Source organism: Populus alba, chromosome 14 (assembly GCF_005239225.2).
Source record: "Populus alba chromosome 14, ASM523922v2, whole genome shotgun sequence".
NCBI lineage: Eukaryota > Viridiplantae > Streptophyta > Magnoliopsida > Malpighiales > Salicaceae > Populus > Populus alba.
This window is the reverse complement of record NC_133297.1, coordinates 12712864-12731569: the sequence shown is the minus strand read 5'-3', so window position 1 is coordinate 12731569 and position 18706 is coordinate 12712864. Positions and strand designations below refer to the sequence as shown.

At 33.1% G+C, this 18706-nt stretch overlaps 2 protein-coding genes across 9 annotated transcripts; both read left to right on the top strand.

Moving 5' to 3' along the window:
- The first annotated feature begins 398 nt into the window (after positions 1-398).
- On the top strand, positions 399-2619 carry LOC118031299 (RNA-binding protein 1). The gene is made up of 6 exons (XM_035035698.2): positions 399-659; positions 923-1050; positions 1134-1428; positions 1549-1610; positions 1710-1791; positions 2195-2619. The coding sequence occupies exons 1-6, from the start codon at positions 578-580 to the stop codon at positions 2296-2298; spliced, it is 753 nt and encodes a 250-aa protein (XP_034891589.1). The 5' UTR covers positions 399-577; the 3' UTR covers positions 2299-2619.
- Positions 2620-11504: 8885 nt separating this feature from the next.
- Positions 11505-13195, top strand: LOC118031887 (uncharacterized). Of its 8 annotated transcripts, none has more exons than XM_073404484.1 (3): positions 11505-11667; positions 11731-12637; positions 12875-13195. In XM_073404484.1, the coding sequence occupies exons 1-2, from the start codon at positions 11505-11507 to the stop codon at positions 12612-12614; spliced, it is 1047 nt and encodes a 348-aa protein (XP_073260585.1). In that variant the 3' UTR covers positions 12615-12637; positions 12875-13195. The 8 variants fall into 8 exon arrangements, with proteins under 8 accessions (XP_073260585.1, XP_073260589.1, XP_073260584.1 ...); XM_073404488.1 differs by having other exon boundaries at positions 11505-11790; positions 11893-12637; XM_073404483.1 differs by having other exon boundaries at positions 11505-11850; positions 11893-12637.
- The last annotated feature ends 5511 nt before the right edge of the window (positions 13196-18706 follow it).

The following is an 18706-nucleotide window of genomic DNA, read 5'->3' as shown; positions in this document are numbered from 1 at the left end:
AATAACAAATAAATTAATAGAAAAAAACAACACACCCCATCTTAAACCTTAAAGCTGCAAAATTCTACCTTGCAAGTCGTTTTATCAAAATTTGAGATTTTTTTTTTGTAAAAAATTATTATTTATTATTTTTTTTAATATTTTTTAATTTTTTTGATATTAAAAATAATTTTTAATATTTTTTTTTTAAAAAAATATTTTGATACATTTTTTAAAAAGAAAACATTTTAATCCGTACAAGTAATACTTGATAATCTTTGGACAAGCAAGGCCCGGCCATAACACATGCAGCGGGCTATTGGGATAGTCGGCCCGAATTTACAATCGTTGGGCCCGTAGGTAAGATTCCCCCACCAGACAGAGAAACCTAGTGAATAATAAAAAAACAAAAACAAAAACAAAACAAAAAGAAAGACAGACGAAGTTAATTCTGTTTCTTTTTTCTCTCCCCCTTGAGACCAATTGTAGGGTTTTGCCAAAAATCTCAAAACTCCAAAGAAATCCAAGCCAAAACCTACCCTGTCTGATTAAGAAAACCACAAGAGCTCTTCTCTTTCTTACTTTCTGCCCATTAACAATGACAGACGGTTACTGGAATCGGCAACAGCCTTCCAATGTCCCTTCCAGCGGCATGCTAAAACGACCTCGTTCCGACTACGGTACGTTCTGCTCTCCCTTCCTTTTGTTATATGCAAAATTTAGATGCCAGATTAGGATTACTGTATCTTTTTGTTGGAATTAGATCCATAAATTACTGTTACAATGAAGCATGTTGGAACTATTGGTCGAATTTAAAAAAAAATTAATAGAGGCGGTGCCTGCTGTTGCTACTGCTTGGTTGTCTGGTTCGATAATTTGTATGTTTTTGAGAAGTAAGATGTGGATAGAAGTCTCAACGGATTTGATTTTGGGGGTCTTGCAGATATGCCTTCAAGCTATGAGATGCAGAACTATTATCCGCGAGATGTTGATGATGATCGCACTAGGTATGAAACTGTCAAGGACAGTAAGACTATAGGATCAGCATATGATCGCTACCTTCAGAATGCGGTATGCTTCTTTTCAAACCCTATATATTGCTGTTTTGTTACCCCCCTGTGTATTTGCTGATCTACTCGTCCTTTTTTGTGAAGCAAGCTCCTACTTTTGCTTCTAGAGAAGCCAGTGCATTGGGAGGAGCTGGGTTTGGAAGGGGTATTGGTGGTGGAATGAGCGGTCTTCCGATAGCTGATTCTGCTGTAATGACTCGCCCTCGGTCTGCTGGTCTAGACCTGGCATCGAATGGTAGAGATGTTGGTTTTGTTCGTCAGCGAACAGAGGATAGAATTGCTAGGTCAGATCGTGAAATGGCACATCTACCTCCAGATGCTTCCAACACTTTATATGTTGAAGGATTTCCTCCTGACTGCTCAAGGAGGGAAGTAGCTCGTATCCTTTTAATGTCGTAGTGATGTTGCACAATAATGATACTCTTTGTCTTGCTCTTTTTATTAGTTACCAAGGCTTTCTTTCCAACTATGATTTATGTTCCTTTACTGGATGTGATAGATATATTTCGACCTTTTGTGGGATATAAAGAAGTTAGACTTGTGAGCAAAGAAGCTAGACAAGTAAGTAGATGAGTTAGAGTATGTTCTCATACTTGGTTTAGTAATCTGATGCTCAAACTGGCTTTTTGGAAAGTGTGACTCGTCTTTCATTGAATGCAGCGTGGTGGAGATCCTATCATCCTTTGTTTTGTCGATTTTGTAAATCCAGAATGTGCAGCAACTGCGATGAGTGCCTTGCAAGGTGATGATTTTGCATTTTTATCTATCTATAGTGAAACCAATGCTAGGGGTTGGAGGTTTTCTTAATACAATGATGTTGGCTGCTATTCTACTTTACACTGTTGTATATGGGTTTGCGTGTGTAAGACTCACCTTATTAACATTTTTTTTCTGCTGCTCACCAATTTACATATTCCTATTACTAAGTTGGTTCTGAAGAAATTCTTGCATGAGAATGATATGTACCATGGCTTTGCTTTTTTTCTCCTTCCTGTAGATGGGTTGGGGGGGGGGGGTGCGCTTTTCATCATCCATCTTGCCACAATAAGAATTGAAATTGCAAATAAAAGTCATCCCATGATAGCAATTTACTCATACTTGTTTGAAATGTCTGGAGATGCTAATTACATGGATCTAATCTGCAGGTTATAAAGTTGATGAACATGATCCTGATTCTAGGTATTTGAGGCTGCAGTTTTCTCGACACCCAGGCCCAAGATCTGGCCCTATAAGCCGTGGAAGGAGGTGAAAATACTTGTTGCAGGAACACCTAGCTTTCAATGCAAAACAGTTCCTTAGTTTGCATTCATCCACCTTTTCAGAGTGTTTATTTAACAATCTATAATCTAGAACTTGCAAGCTAGATTGCTCATCCTGGCTGTACTAGTTATGTATAATCTTGATCTACCAAAATAACGAGGGTTCAATTAATTGCAGGAAATGACTTGGTAGTTTACCGATTTTATTTAGCAGAAAATGTTGTGTGATGATTGTTGAATCTCAAGTCATTTACCTTTGGTGCTGGGAGTTATTTTCTAGCATTTTGTTTCTAATATTTGGAATGTTTAAATACTTGGCTTTCGCTTTATGATTCCATGTAATCCTTGTGTGGTGCCATTGATTGAAGATCCTTCTGGGGATAATTTAAGCATGCTACTCGTGTGACAAAAGATGACGACTAGTATTCAATTAGGAATACTAGTCATCTTTTTTTAAAAAAAAAAATAATTGTTGAACTTTAGAACTTCAAGAGACTTGCATGAATGTGGTTTCCGGTTTCATGGTTGCTAATTTGCTGTGTTTTTACAATAAATGCACTGTTTGCTGGGAAGTTGCAGCCATTAAATAGCTACCCTATCTTATTGGTGCAGTCGTTTGGGTAAGTTTAAGCATCTTTTTTTTTTTTTGGGTAAAGCTATTTGCTGTTTGTACTCTTCTTTTTATGTTTGTTGATCTGCTGCCCCTTGCTTTGGAGAAGCTCGTCTAGCAAGTTGTGGAAGAGAGATCTTTTCTGTTTGTGTTTCATCTTTCTTTGTGTTTATCTGCATGACAGACTGATGAACTTTGTTCATCTGTTCGTTTGGAACTGCATCGATCGGCATTGCATTATAGGTTCGCTATCTTTCCTTGGACAGTTAAGCACACGCTTTTTCGCCTTCCTGTCTACACTGTCACTTCGCTTCATTGATTAGCATTTTGCATCCGGCACTCATGGAATGATTCCGAACTGATACCTTGTGATGCTCGGACTCCTATGGCTTTCCCCAAGTACCTTTGGTGTCTACGTGGGTACGACTAAGAAATAAAGTCCGACTCCTCCAGAACTCTGAACACGGCAGTTTTGGTTTTCAGATACCTGTTCCGTCGTGGCATTGTGTGTGTGTTTTAATGTCCACGCCGTAGATGAAAAAAGGAGGAACGAGAAGAAGAAACAACTGGCCGCAAAATTTTTAACGCCATCCATTGGATTAATACATCTAAAACCTTATTGAAATGAATTTGGGCTTACTTGTAGAATTAATTGGGTCATGAGTTAATGATATTTGGAGTGGGAATTGTGGGCTAGCTAAATAGCTTAGTATCAAGAAAAAGTATTTTTTTATATTTTTGTGTGAAGTGAAATAATCTCGCTCCCGCATCCAAAATTTAAATAATTCCAAGCTGTGTCTCTCTTCTAAAATCTTAAATTTGACAAGTCCAAATATCTGATATCCGTATATGAGTCCGAGCAATATAACTTACACAGCCAACGCCCTCATCAGGATTATTGAACACTTGCTCGTTAGCAAAAACCGCAAGACATGTTTTTACGAGTCCCATAGCACTTTGGATATGGTTTGCAATGGTGCTCTGTTTTTATTTCTTCCCCGAACTTTATTTTTTATTTCATCCTTTACAGGAACAAATTGATGGCCGATTTAATTCAATTTGTTTAGAGAGGGTAAAATTCAAAGATAGAGGATTAAAGTGGAGACAAAAAAACATAGAAAATGCACGGCTTTTCCAATTGAATTTTTTTTTGGTTCCTTTGGTTTTTAAAAATTTTAATTTTGATCCAAGACTTAATTTTTATTATTCTTCAGTCCTCCATTTGAGAGTGGAAAGATAGTCTCTAGATTTCAATTAAAAAAAAATCTCAATTAACATTGATTTTGACCATGAAAAAGCTTTAATCTTTGTGTTTGCGAATTCTATTTGACAAGATAAATTCCACTATGGTTTTTTTTAGAATTCACATCACTTGAGATGGTAGATATGCTTGAAAAGGTTTTTGAATTTAGATTGATTTTGAAAATTTAAACCAATTTTAAGGTTATTTAAAATCATAAATTGATTTATCAAGGTATATCATGTATTTTGGTTAAAAATCAAATTTTTAAATAAAAAAAATATTCATGGTCTACTTTCCAATAATCCTTCAATAATTGAAAATTAGACCAACAAATAATACATTATGGACATCCATTTTTAAAAAAAATCAATTTAAGGGCGCGTGGCGCGCCTTTTGCCCTTTAGTATAAGAAAATTAAAAGGCTTGGCACACAAGCCATGCTATTTTATATATATATATATAGGCCATGCATGTAGGGCCACACCCCCTTCTTGGCCTATTTTGTTTGTTTTTTTTTTTTTTTTTTATTCTCTCCTTTAAATTTTACATTTTGATCAATTCAAATAGATTGACGAAAAAATAATTTAATTTTTTTTTTATTAAATATCCATTGAAATTCTATTTTTTTAATGAATAAATTTTTATTTTATTTTATTAGCAAGCGTTTATTTTTACAACTCTTCATGATTATTCTCTTCATAGATTTTATTCTATCACTATATTCTTTCTTGCTCTATTTGACTCAAATGAAAATTATTTCTTTTATAACATTATTTTTTTTAATATTATCCCATGTTTTTGCAGCCCTTCATAATGCTTTTGGCTCCCAATAATTTTTTTTACTCATAATGAAAAATTAAAAATTATTGCTAAAGAAATACGTTGCTAATGGTTATATTTCTTTTTAGCTATCCGATCTACGAACCGAGCCGATGTACTGGACTATCCATCTCTATTTCATGTTTGTAAATTCCAAAATTTCAACTCAATTGCAAGTCCTGGTCCCCACTCAGGGCCTGTGTTCAACCAAGCAATGGAACCCATTACCCAGATATTGCCGATTATGCCTCCCAGGCCCATCCTCGTTTATTGGGATCCAATAAACCGACGTACAAAATACAGAGGTCTGCATGCTGGAAGGAGAGGCCAGGAAGGAAAAAAAAATAAAAATGGTTTGCGTTTTTTTTTCTGAGCCGACAATTAATTATCACCCTCGGGTTTGTATTAGTGTATGCAAGGAGACATAATCCACTTTCCAGATAACGTTAATGTGGTTTAGGATTTGGGTATGTTGGGAATTTAGTTAATTAATCAAATTAATCCATCTAGTGAAGGTGTATTCCCAGCTATTTGTCTAGCCAGGCATTATCTAAACCTTCCAATTAATCCTCGGCCCCCGAAGCATATTTGGTAAGAGTATTACAAATACAATATGTTAGGAATGAAGTTTTTTTTTTTTTTTTTTGTCTTTGAATATGAATAATGAATAATTATATTATCATGTCAATATTTTATTCTCCAGATTTAAGAGGGTGGGTGGATGATTGGCAGTAGTTTGGTGGGGTTTAGAGATCTTTAAATAAAAAAACCAGTACAATAAATAAAAGAAAAAATCTTAAAATCCAAATGGATATAGATACAATCAATCCCTTCCCAGTTCCCACCGATTAAAGGTTTATCACCCTTGCCTTTACAATGAATAATGCTCAAAAAGCGCCAAAATACGTATCCATCAGTAACAAAACAAAGACACGTTTCCATGTACGTATGCATTGAATCTTCATTTTTCAAAAGCATATGCCTAACCAGGTGTTAAATCTGTTGATTAATCAAAAATATTATCTTAAATGTGTTACATCAACGGATAAGTTTTCTTTCCTTGCGAGATAAAAACGAGAGCGATTAAATTGGTTTCATGTCATGACATTACTGCATCTCTGTTCGACCTCTGGTGGTTAAACCTAAACGGGGGAATGAAAATGCTCTCTCTCTATCCCAAGGGGTCGACATGGCAATCAGATAAAGAGATCTAATCAATCCATTAATTGTTCTTTCGTTATCACTTTACGTGTCTGCCTACAAGGCGACGTACGTCTCTATGCGAAGAAGAAATTACAAAGAAGGAGAAACAGTATGCTTAATTATTTGTTCGTTTCTTATTCTATTTTTAGAGGGTACAGTAGCAACCTGGTTCCATCATGCAGTCTATTTTTGCAGAAGAAGAAGAGTCTCGTTATAGAAGATGATAGCTCTTTCCATTGGTAAAAGTTCTTTTAAGAGCTTATAAAGGAAAATAATTTTCTCAAAAACACTAGATTTTTTTCGCCTTCTGTGGTGCTTATCTACGCTTGATTCTATGCATGCCCTTTTCTTCTTCTTGTTTTTCTTTTTGGGAGCAATCTATGGGCAAGTGGTTGTATTATTTCACTGGTTTAGAACAATGTAATTGGAATATCAAGTCCTGTATCGAGGAGTTTGAACTGCTATGTCTATCAGCAATAAAAAGGAGCCTCACTGGCAAATTATGGCGAACCAGGCCAGAAACTGATCCCCCTTAAGTTACGTTATGGACTCAATTGCTCACGAAGTCACAATCGATCGCTTTCATGTCACCATTTTCATGTTGAACTACAGGGTGATCCAAGGACAGAGCTAGGAAATTTTTTTATCCTGAGCTATTAAATAAATATATATAAATATTTTTTAAAATTAATTATTAACTAATGTACATGAATTTTTAAAATTAATAGTAAAGTTTTTAATTCAAATATATTATCCAAAATATTAAAAAATAAATTTAAAAGTACATAAAATTCAAGCGAAAGTAAAAATAAACTCACTATTAAAATTACATTCTTCGATGTTTTGTGGAATATAATTCATCTATAATCGAATCTGAATTAATATTGTAATAACCCCTCAACCGGGATAAAATAACAATCTCATGTCAACTAGAAAATAAAGTAATTAATTTTTTTTCCTCTTTTAATTCCTTCTTCCTTCACTTAATTCTTCCCTAGATTAGTGTTTTATAAGTTTACAAGGTTATTCTTTCACTTTTTTTTTTTTTTGAAATTGTTTTAATTATGTTTTTCCCTTACTTTTTACTATTTCTGTCTCGCCTTTTCTTTTCTTTCTTCTTCTATTCTGCTTCTGCTCAGTCAGCAACATATAAAAGGAAGGAGGAGCTGATTTGTTTTATTTTTAATTGCAAATAATCATTTTACTCTTCATGAGTCATTTTGTTTTTATTTGACGGTTTTTTTTTTTTGTTAGCACTACCAAGTTTCATTCATCCTAAAATCTTAATTAGATTTTATTCAATATATTTTAAGATCCCTCATAAAATTTCAACTCGATCTGATGGTCGGATTGAAAAATTACATCCAATAACGTAAAACTGATCAAATTAATTATGATTTTTCATCAAATTTCTAAATTTATCAAAAAATTCTGAAATTTTAACCCAAGATAAAGCATCATATTAGAAGACTCCACGCAAATTTTCAGAATTTTTTAATATTTTAATTGAGAATTATAATTTTTTTTACATAAAATTAATTAAAAAATATTGATAAAATCTTCACCTAGATTAAAGCCTACCCCAGTCCTTTGCCATGCCTCCGCCTATGGGGTGATCGTAATTATTACTATTATAACTATATTATGACGATGAACGCATTAGTTGAAATAATTCAAGGTATTTGATTAATTAATTGGCAATCAACACTTTCATAGAGTTTAATTTCCACGACCCTTTGGTGCGAATCTGGAATTTTGGAGTCTGAACATAATTAGGTTTCAAGATAGACTCCAGGCTGTTTTGATTAGGTTCAGCGAACAATAGACAATGATTAGGTTAATGAATTGGTATAGTTTTTCTTTTTTTTTCACGGTCATAATGGCCTCGATAACGAGATAGTCATGGTTTAGGTAATGTGCTGTGAATCATTAACAATTTCGATATATTTACAAGCTGCAGGGATAAGATCAAATTGCTTTCTTTGAAAATGAATATTGACTCGTTCAATAACCCGTTAAAGTCTCGACTTTGTCCTCAAGAGAAAGAAAATAGGAGAAGAAGAAAAACTCTTCGCATAGAAGGCATTTATCATACTATGAACACAAGAAACGTGCTCTGTTGGTATTTTAAAATAAAAAAGACAGGAAGACATTTAATTGCAGGGGTAGTAGAGATAAAAATATCAAAATAAATATTTTTTTGAAATAATTTTATAGTATATATCCCTTTCATCTTAATTGTCTTTATCTCTTTTATATAAAAATAATAATAACTAAACACAATTTAAACATGATTATTGTTTTTTTATAAGCCAATAATCATATTATGATACAGCTGCTGGAAACAAGAGCATAGAGGCAGATAAGAAAACCCCTGCGTCCTGTACAATGAAGATCCCAGGTTGTGCAGAAATGGAGAAATGTACAATCATTTTAGCTTCAGGAAAAATAAATTGGGTGTTTTATAATATATAGATGTATCACGATACAATGACAGTTATTTTTTGAAGTATTTTTTTATTTAAAAATATATTTTAATAATATTTTTTTATTTTAAAAAATTGTTTTTGATAGTAATATATTAAAATTTTACTTAACTATTTGAAAATGTACTACAAAAAATTAACTTATTTAGAAATGTAGTTATGGTTTTTTTTTTAAATGTTTTCTATTTAGAAATGTATTAAAATAAAATTTTTTATTTTTTAAAAATAATTTTTGACATTAACGCATTAAAATGATCCAAAACACTTAAAACTTATTAATTTAAAATTAAAAAAAAATTAATTTTTTAAAAATATTTTTAAAATAAAAAATAAACATGGCTTTTCGTCTTCCCATAACACGAACGTACATTTCGAAATTTTATTTATTTTTTTATTCACAAAACGTCTTGCGCTCCATTTCTCCTCCACAGGCGTTAGTTCTGTCTTTCACCAACTCTTCCGTACAGATCTGTTGTTTACTTGCTCAAAGGCACGTGAGATGAAGTCGTGGAGATTGATAACTTTCTTCGCAAAGAGCCATCACACATGTATCCGCCCCCCTCTAATTCACGCATCTTTTAAACGTAAACAAAATATATTTTCTGCATTTATTCTTTTAAAATATTTTAGTCAATTTATTTCGCATAAAAAATTTTATATTTGCTTATAAAAAGTATTTTTTTATATTGATTTCTCTTAAAATATTTTACCAGAAAAAAATAATCAATAAAAAATTATTTTATAATCTGCTTTCAAAACATGATTTATTTTCGCAAAAATAATTTTAGTTTATAAAATATTTTACAAATAATATTTTACTTATAATATCATTTAATTATTCTTATCACCATCAACACCACTATCTCTTCCTTCTCCACAGCCTTCCCATTCATCATTATTATCACTTTTTTTTTTTCCACCATTACTATTATTTCATCACCACAATCACTATCTTCTTTTCCTTTACTATCATTAAAAAAAATATTTTATAAAATATTATTTTTGAAAAATAAATATTGAAAAATATTTTATGCTGAAGGGTGTTATGGATATAGAAGAACAATAATATTGCATCTTGTTATTATCTGAGACATAAAAGTTAATTGAAAGGAGTCTTTATCATTCATTTTGTCTCCAGTTAAAAGTGTCATAATTACGAATTAATCTAATCCGAAGTTAATACTTTTTTTTTCTTGATTAGTTAGCATTGCTTAAGTATATATTTCGAGTGGTATATTTAAGAGTCGGTGATTAAAATAATTCAACTAGCTAGGGAACTGAACATGACTAATCAAATCTAGAACTTGGTCATAGCAAGAATTTTAAATTGGGTTACAGTTTGGTAGCACATTAATCCAAAAGGGATTTTACCTTTGCATATATATATATATATATATATATATATATATATATATATATATATATAGAAAGCAATGGTATTATAAATGACTTTGGTGAATTGAAATTAAAAGTGTGTTTTGGAAGTGAGATTGTGGTTATTTTTTAAAATTTTTTTATTTAAAAATATATTACAATAATATATATTTTTTTAAAAATTATTTTTGATATCAGTATACTAAAATGATATAAAAATATCAAAAAAATAAATATTAAATTGAAGTAAATAAAAAATAATTTTTTTTAAATTTTTTTAAAAGTATTTTTAAAATAAAAAAAAAACAAGACCTTAGCATAAATATAAAACCTGATAAATACCATACACCAAGACATGGATTACAAAAATAAAATGATTATGTTTTTTCTTTTTTTTAAAGAAACCAACAACATTGCTATAAGATGTAATAAGGTATTTTTTGCTTTTGGTAAGATTATACTGGTATCATATTCAAATTGTATATTTAATATGTTAATTAGGGTGGATTTGGGTTGAGTTTTTTTGGTTATCATTGTTTTTCACTTTATTTACCATTGTTATTTTTTATATATATTATTAAATTAATTGAATCGATTAAATACGTTAATAATTCAAATTCAATTTTTTGTTTTTGCTTTTTCTAAAACGATTGCATCACCTTAATATTTTTTTTAGGCTAAAAAAAACTGAGGCGGCAAACGATACAGCGTGAAATATCTAGTAATTTCAAAGCTCATTAAAGGCATGCAAAAATCAAAATGTGGAGACAGATTAGACTGGAGAAAGTACTTTTTTTTTTTACTTCCAATTATGAGAGAGAGGGAGAGAGAGATAACGTAGCCGCCTGGTCCCTCACCGAGAAGAAAAAAAAAGTCAGAGAAGTTAGGCCATTTTTTTTTTTCTTTTTTATAGCTAGCTTCTGGCTGAGAAATTGATTTAGAAGTTACATTGGCTAAAAAACAAAGGACATATGGATATAGTACAATTATAAGACTATATTCAAGATTAATTTGGTTCTAGATCTGAGTCACGTATCAGTGGTGACACTCTGTCTTTTTTTTTTTTTTTTTTAAATAAAAAAAACTAAAACTACATTGTTTTGGTAAATAAAAACATGTCTTTCCGTTTACTCATGAATTAGGTGAAGTCCCGAGCTAGCTAGTCATCATGAATTAGGTGGTAAATTATCTGGTTGGCCGCAGACCAAGCCAATGTACGTATTCTTCACAATAATTAAACAAGATCTATTCATAGTAACATTGTTTCAAGTGAACACATATAGTACTTGAATTAGCTATTCAATTTCCATACCTTTCACTAAGGTTATAAACTTCTCCAAAGTATATTTTACCATGATTGGTTTGCTACGTGTTCAAGGGTAAAAGCCAAATCTATATAAAGAGAAGCGAGGGTTGCCTAAGAAGCAGAACAAGATCTATTCTTAAGTGAAGTTTGCAAAAATGGGGTCTCCAATGGCCTCTCTCCTTGCCACTCTTTTAGTGGCAACAATCTCTCTCAGCTTGCCATCAGAAAGCACAGCAGACTACAAGTACTCCTCTCCTCCACCTCCTAAGAAATCCCCTCCACCACCACCTCCTCCTTATCACTACAAATCCCCACCACCTCCTCCTCCAGTGCATTCTCCGCCACCACCAGTGCACCCTTACAAGTACAAGTCACCACCACCTCCTCCACCAGTGCACAAGCCTCCACCAGTGCACCCTTACAAGTACAAGTCTCCACCGCCTCCTCCAGTGCATTCTCCACCACCACCAGTGCACCCTTACAAGTACAAGTCACCACCACCTCCTCCACCAGTGCACCCTTACAAGTACAAGTCACCACCGCCTCCTCCAGTGCATTCTCCACCACCACCAGTGCACCCTTACAAGTACAAGTCACCACCGCCTCCTCCAGTGCATTCTCCACCACCACCAGTGCACCCTTACAAGTACAAGTCACCACCACCTCCTCCACCAGTGCATAAGCCTCCACCAACGCACCCTTACAACTACAAGTCCCCACCACCTCCTCCACCAGTGCATAAACCTCCACCTTCACCACCAACGCACCCTTACAAGTACAAGTCCCCACCACCTCCACCAGTGCACAAGCCTCCACCTTCACCAACGCACCCTTACAAGTACAAGTCTCCACCGCCTCCTCCAGTGCATTCTCCACCACCACCAGTGCACCCTTACAAGTACAAGTCACCACCACCTCCTCCACCAGTGCATAAGCCTCCACCAACGCACCCTTACAAATACAAGTCCCCACCACCTCCTCCACCAGTGCATAAGCCTCCACCAACGCACCCTTACAAATACAAGTCCCCACCACCTCCTCCACCAATGCATAAACCTCCACCTCCACCAACGCACCCTTACAAGTACAAGTCCCCACCACCTCCACCAGTGCACAAGCCTCCACCTTCACCAACGCACCCTTACAAGTACAAGTCTCCTCCACCACCACCTCATTACATTTACGCATCACCCCCTCCACTACACAAGTCTCCACCACCACCTCATTACATTTACGCATCACCCCCTCCACCTCACCATTACTAGATCATGGCGCTCATAGTTTCAAGGTACATGCACGTACGATTATTTTGACAATGCCAAGTATGTATGTGTGTGTGTGTGTATATATATATATCTTAATTAATAAGTCTCTGAAAACATAAAGTCAGGTCAAAATATTTAAGTGCAGCATTGCATTGCATTGAATTAATTGATTACTTGGTTTCTTTTTCACACAAAGATTAATATTTATCGTTTAAAGATGCACCAGTATTGACAGAGATCCAATGTATATGTTTTTACAGGTAAATGGAAGAGTATCACGCAATAAGGAAAAGGAATGCGAGCAGGAGCTAGCCTTGCAAGGAAGGAAAGGATAGCTAATGCGTATAACGGAGCAATCTGTGTTTTATTTAGAAGATGAATAAAAATACATGTAGTAGAATTTCCTCATTTTCATGTACTATTACAGAGGTCTGGTGATCGGTTTGCTTATTTGGTCTGTCGAAAAGTAGCTTATATATATGTATGTATGTGATTTGAAACCTTTTGTGTGCTGTTGCATGCATGGTTTGTTTTCATATGAAGTGGTAAGATTAATAAAATAATCTTTAACCAAAACAGAAGGTTACGCTTCACTTCTTTTTATTAGCATATTTTTATTTTAGCCACCGCGCGCAGTTTCGTTTAAGTGTAACAAACACGTACTACTTTGTAAAATCGGCATGCTTGACTAGCTAGCCAGTACAGAAAGAAGAGCTAGCTAGTATCCTTGGTAGCCAGCCAGCCAGTACGAAACCGTTAATTTCCCCAGGACCCTTGGTAGAGTTCTTGAACAGTTAATGGACTCGCCTAGACGCCGTTAGGTACGCGGTGGAGTTATTTTTGGTTCTTTAGCTGGACATCTGACGAGCATTTTCTGGATATAAATTAGATTCATCCAGCTTGCGATTATTTTGATCACTTTTTTCAGTTACGTATATATATGTTGCTAAATATATAGTCTTTCTGCAGTAGCTTTTCATTTTTCATAACAAGATCTCTTGCCAGCAATTCCCCACTACTAATTGACAACAAATTAATATTTATGTTATCCTAGACTTGCATTCAGTAAAAAGAATCTCGGTATAGTGATTTTCTTTTCTTTTCTTTTTATATGCAGTGTGAACGTTGCCAAAATATGAATGGAAAGATGTGGAAAATATTAATAAATAAAACCAGTGATTCAATTAGTTCTAGAAAGTCCGCACTGAAGGAATAAAAATGTCAAAACTGGGAAGCGCAAAGGACAAATTTTGCGCACACTCTTCTCTATATGCGTTCACATGCTATTTGATATATAAAGCAAGAGCAAGCTTTCCCAAATAATTCATCGGGTTACCGTTTCTCTTTTTAAGGAGTTTTTCCTGATCTCTTCAGACATCCTTTTCTTACAAGGATCGATGAAGATTATATTAACTATAGTCATTATCTTTTTTGGTAATCAAGACAAGATGAAAGGGGGTAATTAAGCTGGAAAGGCAAGTGCTGTCTAGCTAGCTAGTAAAGCAACCATTAGTAGTCTTCCTTGTTTGCAACTTGCAACAGCCCCAATCACGGAAAGATAAAAACGGATATTCGTCCGCACAGGGAGAAGTTTTGCAATCTACTGATGCATGCATCATGTCTTGCTTCTAGTTAATTAATGGCATATATCACCCTGAATTTTAATTTTGTCTTCTAATTAATGTTCTTCATCGCAAATACTCTGTTTAGTAATGCTATCAAGTGCTAACATGTTGCTTTTACATCAATATAGATGTGTACATATCCTCTTTTCTATGAGCTATGAACCTTTCTTCGATTTCTGAAATGCAGTAAGTAACCTAATGGCCTATGGTCTTATTTCGTATCACTAAAATCGGCTAAAACTGCAGGTTAATTTCTAAAGAGGCATGCATGCCATAATTTCAAGAGCAATAAAAATCGACCCCTTAATTACACCCGTAAAACGCTAGATATATAGTCCAGTGAGATTTCCTTTTATTTCTGCTCTCTCGCACAGCTATGCATATAATATTGACATCTTTATTTCAGGTTTAGTTTCTTGGCATTGATCTGCGGCGTAGATTCAGCTATCTCTGTTCTGTATACATTATGCTTTGCAACAACGTAATTTATTCATAAGCGATACATACGGAAAGAACTATGGATTGCACGATAACCATAAGCTAAACTGAAAGGGAGAGTGAATCATGCCATGAATCAAACTGTCTATAATGACCAGTGAAAATGGTTGGAATGTTAGATAGAATAAATTATTAGCTCGGGTGAATGCCGAAATGAACTGGTCATGTATGTATTGCCTTAATCAAGGACCATGGCGTGGAATCCGAGCTATGTGCCGACAGAACACTACTGATGATAGTACTGTTGGTCCACTATATATTGAATGCCTCGGAAAGGACGAGCTCTAGTTACCTGCTATAATATAATAAGACAAATAGAGAGACCACCTAATATATAATGTAAAGGGATGGGAACCATAATGCAAAAAGTACGTCAAGATGGTAAACCCTTACTGCTTCTGCTCTGTTTTTTGTTTTCTGACATGAAAAAGCTTGCGATCATGAAGCATGGAATGAGGACATTATAGTGGGGTTCAACCTCGAATCATTGATTAAAGCATGAGAGCGATGTTCCACCAAATTATATACAGGAACGAAGTTTTAGAGCGTCATTACTGTTAAAAGGGTTTTAAGGGTATACTTGAAATGAATTATTTTCTTAAAGAATATGCATGCAGATAATCATATCTCTCTCTCAGAATTAACTAACTAATCTCGGTCACCGAAATCAGATAGCTACCTCTGCTCAGTTTTTTTTGGGAAGATTACGAGTTTTTCTAGCCCGATAATTGAAGAAAAGACGTGTAATTAAATCCGATTAATACCAGTAGCAATGCTAAATGAAATAAGTAAAAAACCGTACGATATTGAATAGGCTAGACAGCAGGTTCCAATTTTTCTGCCGGCATTAGTCACTGTCTCTTCAGCAACTTGCAATAACAAAGACATGTGCGCAGGAGAAGCTAGACTCGGTATGGTGGCCTTGTTGGGAATCTATTCTAATTTCCACTGAAAAGGAAATAAAAAAAGAAAAGAAGAAGAAGATAATCGTATATCTGGTCTGGTTTCTTCACCTAAAATTAAGCAAAATCCTGGAAATATGAAGAAGAGACGATTGACGGATCCAGAAATAAATAAATCCTTAAATCAGAGACAAACTGATTGAACATCAGTGCCCCTCCAACTCCACATGTACCAACTTAATTAACTTTCTGCTGGCTGTCATATTTGACAACAATTATTTTTAGCTAGCGGTCCCCCAATTTTTATTTTATTTTATTTTATTTTTTTAATCTGTACTCGATATCACCACCTTGATTATATATATTGCGCGTAAATAGCGAAAAGCTAATTTCACTATCCCCTACAGCTTCCCCCACAAATATTCAAAGAAAATTTGTCATCATCATACTTCGTCAATCTTCTTTTTAGTTGTCCATTGCAATTTGTTTCCTTATTTGACATTGTTTCTTATTTGTCATCTCTTCCATGTATGAATTAAGGTTGAGAAATTATGAGATAGCCTTTCAAATCGTCTCATTTTAACCCCTTTGAGTCATTTATTTATTTATTCATTAATGAATGTGCTTGATTTTAATTAACGCTATTAACTTAAGATTAATAGATGGTAGAATATGGCCACAAATAAACCATGGATAAAGAAAAATAAGCACAAACATAAAAGCTTATGAAGCTGTTGGGTCCAAGCCACAGATTAATTAAATTTCGTTGATGATTTCATAAAGTTTTGCTAAGAGGTCGAACGAAAGACTCGATTAAAATTTTTTAATTCCAATTTGAGGTTAATCCGCCCAATGTACTTAATTTTCACCTTTAAAATATGGTCGCCCAGATGAAGGCCTGCTTTCCTATCAATTCTCTATTATTTTCTGTTTATTTTTGTATAATAGAAATATTTTTTTTTAAATAAATTTATTTTAAATTAATATATTTTTTATATTTTAAAATTATTTTGATGTGTCGATATCAAAAATAAATTTTAAAAAATAAAATAATATTATTTTATATATTTATAAATAAAAATATTTTAAAAAAATAATTATTATTAGAATTTCATGAACACCTAAAATAGGACAAGACGTGACTTAAATACTCGTGTAGCAGCCTCTCAATGCATCGCATCCGAGCGTAATTTAATTAAAATATTACAAGATGTATTATTCTATTCTATTATAACGTGGATTAGGTAGATCGAGATTTTATTAAGATCAGGTCAATGTCTGTTAACTTTATTACATCGCAATTACCAATATTTAGCTCAGAATTGTGATTAAGATTGTTATTTAAAATATTTTGTTATTTTAAAAAGTATTGAAATATTATTTTTTATGTTATAAAATTTATTTTGAAAATTAACATATTAAAGTTATTTAAAAATATAAATAAATAAAAAAATCTAGTTATTTTAACAGTACGGTGACACACAAAGAAACAAGCACTACCGCGTAATGTAAGGGAAATAATGAAGATTATGAAAATGGTAGGATAATAGACGATAAGATGCGTGTTGGAATGGCCATCGTTTTTATATACAAAACTGAATCTAGACCTAATAATGATATATAGGATACATATTACATTTATTTTTTTTCGGTTGACATAGTTATACGTACAGTATTCCTCAACAAATAATTTTAAAATCCAATCTAGTAGACAAAATTCAATAATCTAGTCAAAATTTGAAATTTAAGTTGAATTTAAAAACTATGCCGCAACACATTGTGAGATTTTGTTTTGTATGAAAATATTTTTTTTTATTTTAAATTAAAAATAAATATATTTTTGAATATTTTAATAGATTAATATAACAAATAAATTTTTAAAAATAAAAAGTATTATAAAACTAGATGGATTTTGTTTTTGCCCTTGTTCTTGTGAATCCCCAACATGTAATCAGTGAACTGGCTCCCACATGTAAGTGTCTGACTGCTGGGTCTCCGTCGAAATGGCACATGTAACGACGAAAAAAAATAAAATGGTCCCGTTTAATTAATTATACAATTAAAACATAAAATGGAAATTACGAACAAGACAGATTTTTCGCAGGAGGGGGTGAGTGGTGGGGAACACACACAAGTTTTTCAACATTCCGCGTCACTTGATCACGTGTCTTTCTGTTTTTCAGTTCCTTTCCCCGGGGAATGTATCATCATCATCATCATCGTCAACGTACATATTATACGCTGTCTTTAATCATATGAATAGCATCCGTCAACTATGGCAACATATTGACTTCGTGTCGCTTGAATATATTACTTTTTGCACCGTTGGTAAACCGGGTGTAAATAATATTTTTTATGTTTTTAAATTGTTTTTAATTTATTGATATTAAAAATAATTTTTTAAAAAATAAAAAATTATATATTTTTAATATATTTTTAAATAAAAAAACCACTCACACACTATCAAACACATATCATTAGCCGCCCCTTAGATTCTTTATTCTGTTATGCATGGTCTGTGATTGCTGCTAGAAAAGAGATGAAAAAGTTGGGTCATTGTTAGCCTAGTATGGAGCAATGACCACCTTCAACTTTTTTGGTACACAAACGTAAGTAAATCATTTTTCGCATAAGAAAATGATACGCTCACACACGCTTATGACACCAACGCATATGAGTACATTTTGGTCCTAAGAGTTTGTAATTATGCAAACAAGTCCTTCAATAAATAAGAAATTTACCATATTGTTATGTTTTTACTCGTGCAACCTTTAAAGAAGTAATTGGATACAGTTTGATTTTTAGAATTAAAACGCGTACAATTACGTCATCAATTCAAGTTAAAAAAAGAAAGATAAGTATATGTTATTTATTGAATTTATAAAACTCTAAAAGATATGGTTAAGTCATTATTATCGCACCCATAAAATACAACTCATTAAAATAGTGTTATATATCTTTTTTTTTTTAATTTCACCTTATCAACCTTGCTACAAGGGGTTGGTATGATATTTCATAAAAACCTCAACAACCTTTTTATAAAACTTTAACAAAAAAATAAAGAAAA